This window comes from Protobothrops mucrosquamatus, unplaced genomic scaffold (assembly GCF_001527695.2).
Source record: "Protobothrops mucrosquamatus isolate PMUCROS unplaced genomic scaffold, P.Mucros_1.0 scaffold5422, whole genome shotgun sequence".
NCBI lineage: Eukaryota > Metazoa > Chordata > Lepidosauria > Squamata > Viperidae > Protobothrops > Protobothrops mucrosquamatus.
In genome coordinates, this window is record NW_015391281.1 from 20,109 (window position 1) to 22,208 (window position 2,100).

Sequence of the window (2,100 nt, forward strand, 5' to 3'; positions counted from 1 at the left end):
CTTTTTCAACAAGCGGGTCTGGCCTAGGGAGAATTTTTAAACAGGGACAATTCTTAATTTAATTTTAACTAATTATACAGCGAAAAAATATTTGGTTTTTAACAGGTTTTTATGGGGGGATGATGTTTTAAGTGTTTTAATATGCTGTAAGCCGCCCTGAGTCCTATAGGGAGAAGGGCGGCATATAAATCCAAGAAAATAAATAAATAAAATAAATAAATAAATAAAAGGTTGTAACTATAAAAAAACAGTCCGGTCACTTTCCTCGCTGCCGTTGTAATTTTGAATGGTCACCAAATGAACCGTTGTAAATTGAGGACTGCGTGTACAGTCGACATGCGACCGTTGATGGAGAATGCCCGTTATGGACATAATTGTGTGATTTTCTTTATGGCCGTCGTTAAGCAAAGACGACAGCTTGTCATAAAGTGAACTCCGTGGTTCTGATGGCCGCCCCCACCCACCCTTGGGGGGTGTCATGTGACTGAGTTTTGGGTGCTTAGCAACCAGGCTGCTGTTTCCAGGGTATTGCATCATGTTAGCGGTGTGTGACATTTTTGCCCAAAATGGATGTTTACGTCTAGTTTTCATTAAAAATGCCTCACAGCAAGCGATGGCTTCGTTTAATGACTGCAGTCTTCGTTTAATGACTATGGTGCTTCCTTTATGACCGTCACATTCAATTAGTGGTTTGCTGCTGGTCTCATGACCCGCTTTAAAACCATCATGACTTATGACCTTAAGAGGCTCCATTACTGTTGTAAGTTGAGGACTACCTTCATGCTGGCCAGGGAATTCTGGGAGTTGAAGTCCATTCATCTTAAAGCATGCTGGCTGGGGAATTCTGGGAGTTGAAGTCCATTTATCCTCAAGCATGCTGGCCAGGGAATTCTGGGAGTTGAAGTCCATTTATCCTCAAGCATGCTGGCTGGGGAATTCTGGGAGTTGAAGTCCTTCATCCTGCTGACTGGGGAATTCTGGGAGTTGAAGTCCATTCATCCTCAAGCATGCTGGCTGGGGCATTCTGGGAGTTGAAGTCCACCTATCTTAAAGTTCTGGGACGATCCTGCCTCTGATCACCCACTTCTCTTTCCGCAGTATCTCCCTCTCAAAGCGTGGCTGTACCGAGACGGTTTTGCTCGCTTCTCCAACACGCGCTTCACTCTGAACACCCTGGACGATCAGTGTATCCTGAGAGACCGGGGGGGATACTGGGGAGGGGGAGGCAGGGACGATACATCTTCAGTGACGTTTAGGGCAGGGGTCCTCAACCCTTTGGGCACCAGGGACCGGTTACGTGGAGAGAGGTTTTTCCGTGGACCGGAGGGTGCGTGCTTTTGTGTGCTGCCTGCATCCCACGGATGGGGCTTTGCTTGTGTGTGCGGCCCGCTTGCTGGCATGCCGCGCCCCGGTACCAGTCCACGGCCCGGGGGTTGGGGACCCCTGGTTTAGGGGATGTCGGCATCAAGGGCTTCAGGGCTGGGTGTGTGTCTAATGAGGGTCTTGTGATGGGTCTGGCAATTCCATCAACAGACACACTGACCTACGAACCCCTCAGAATCCAAATCAACCGCACCCTCAACCATCCCGCGCAATCCCCCATCTCTCATCAGTTCACCTCCCAAGGAATTTGAGCTGATGTAACCTCATCCCAAGAGCCATCGCAAGCCTCCCACTGATGACTCACACCTGACCCATCACAAGACCCTCAACACACCCACACCCCCTCAACTCCGCTGGAGACGATACCCTAGCCTGGTAACGAAACGCTTTGGAAACCAGCCCACACACCCGGAGAATGAACTCTTCACTCTCATTAAGAGAGATTTACGACTCCTTGAGGTGGTGTGTAACTGGATGTCTCCTCTAGTCCCGTGTCAACGCAAAGAGACTCTTTGTGAGGAGATCCACAGGGATGCTGAAGGAGGCAGCAGAGAAGTCAACGACGGTGAAGCTGGTCGCTCTTGCGGGAATCACGTTTTCCGTGCCATTGTAACTCTGAGCGATTGAAAGTCGAGGAGTACTTGTGCGGTTTTCCGTCCATTCGCACGATCCTTAGCTCCAACCCTGATGCCAGATATTCACCTGACCAATGTAGCT

At 49.4% G+C, this 2,100-nt stretch overlaps 1 protein-coding gene across 1 annotated transcript in view; it reads left to right on the top strand.

The window, feature by feature from the left end:
* Positions 1–2,100, top strand: part of TTLL9 (tubulin tyrosine ligase like 9) — a gene marked incomplete at its 3' end in the record, with an annotated part of 17,413 nt that overhangs the window by 12,199 nt on the left and 3,114 nt on the right. Inside the window, exons 9-10 of the mRNA XM_015829100.1 lie at positions 1,099–1,186; positions 2,078–2,094. Of these exons, the coding sequence (XP_015684586.1) occupies positions 1,099–1,186; positions 2,078–2,094 (105 nt within the window). The remainder of the gene's footprint in view (positions 1–1,098; positions 1,187–2,077; positions 2,095–2,100) is intronic.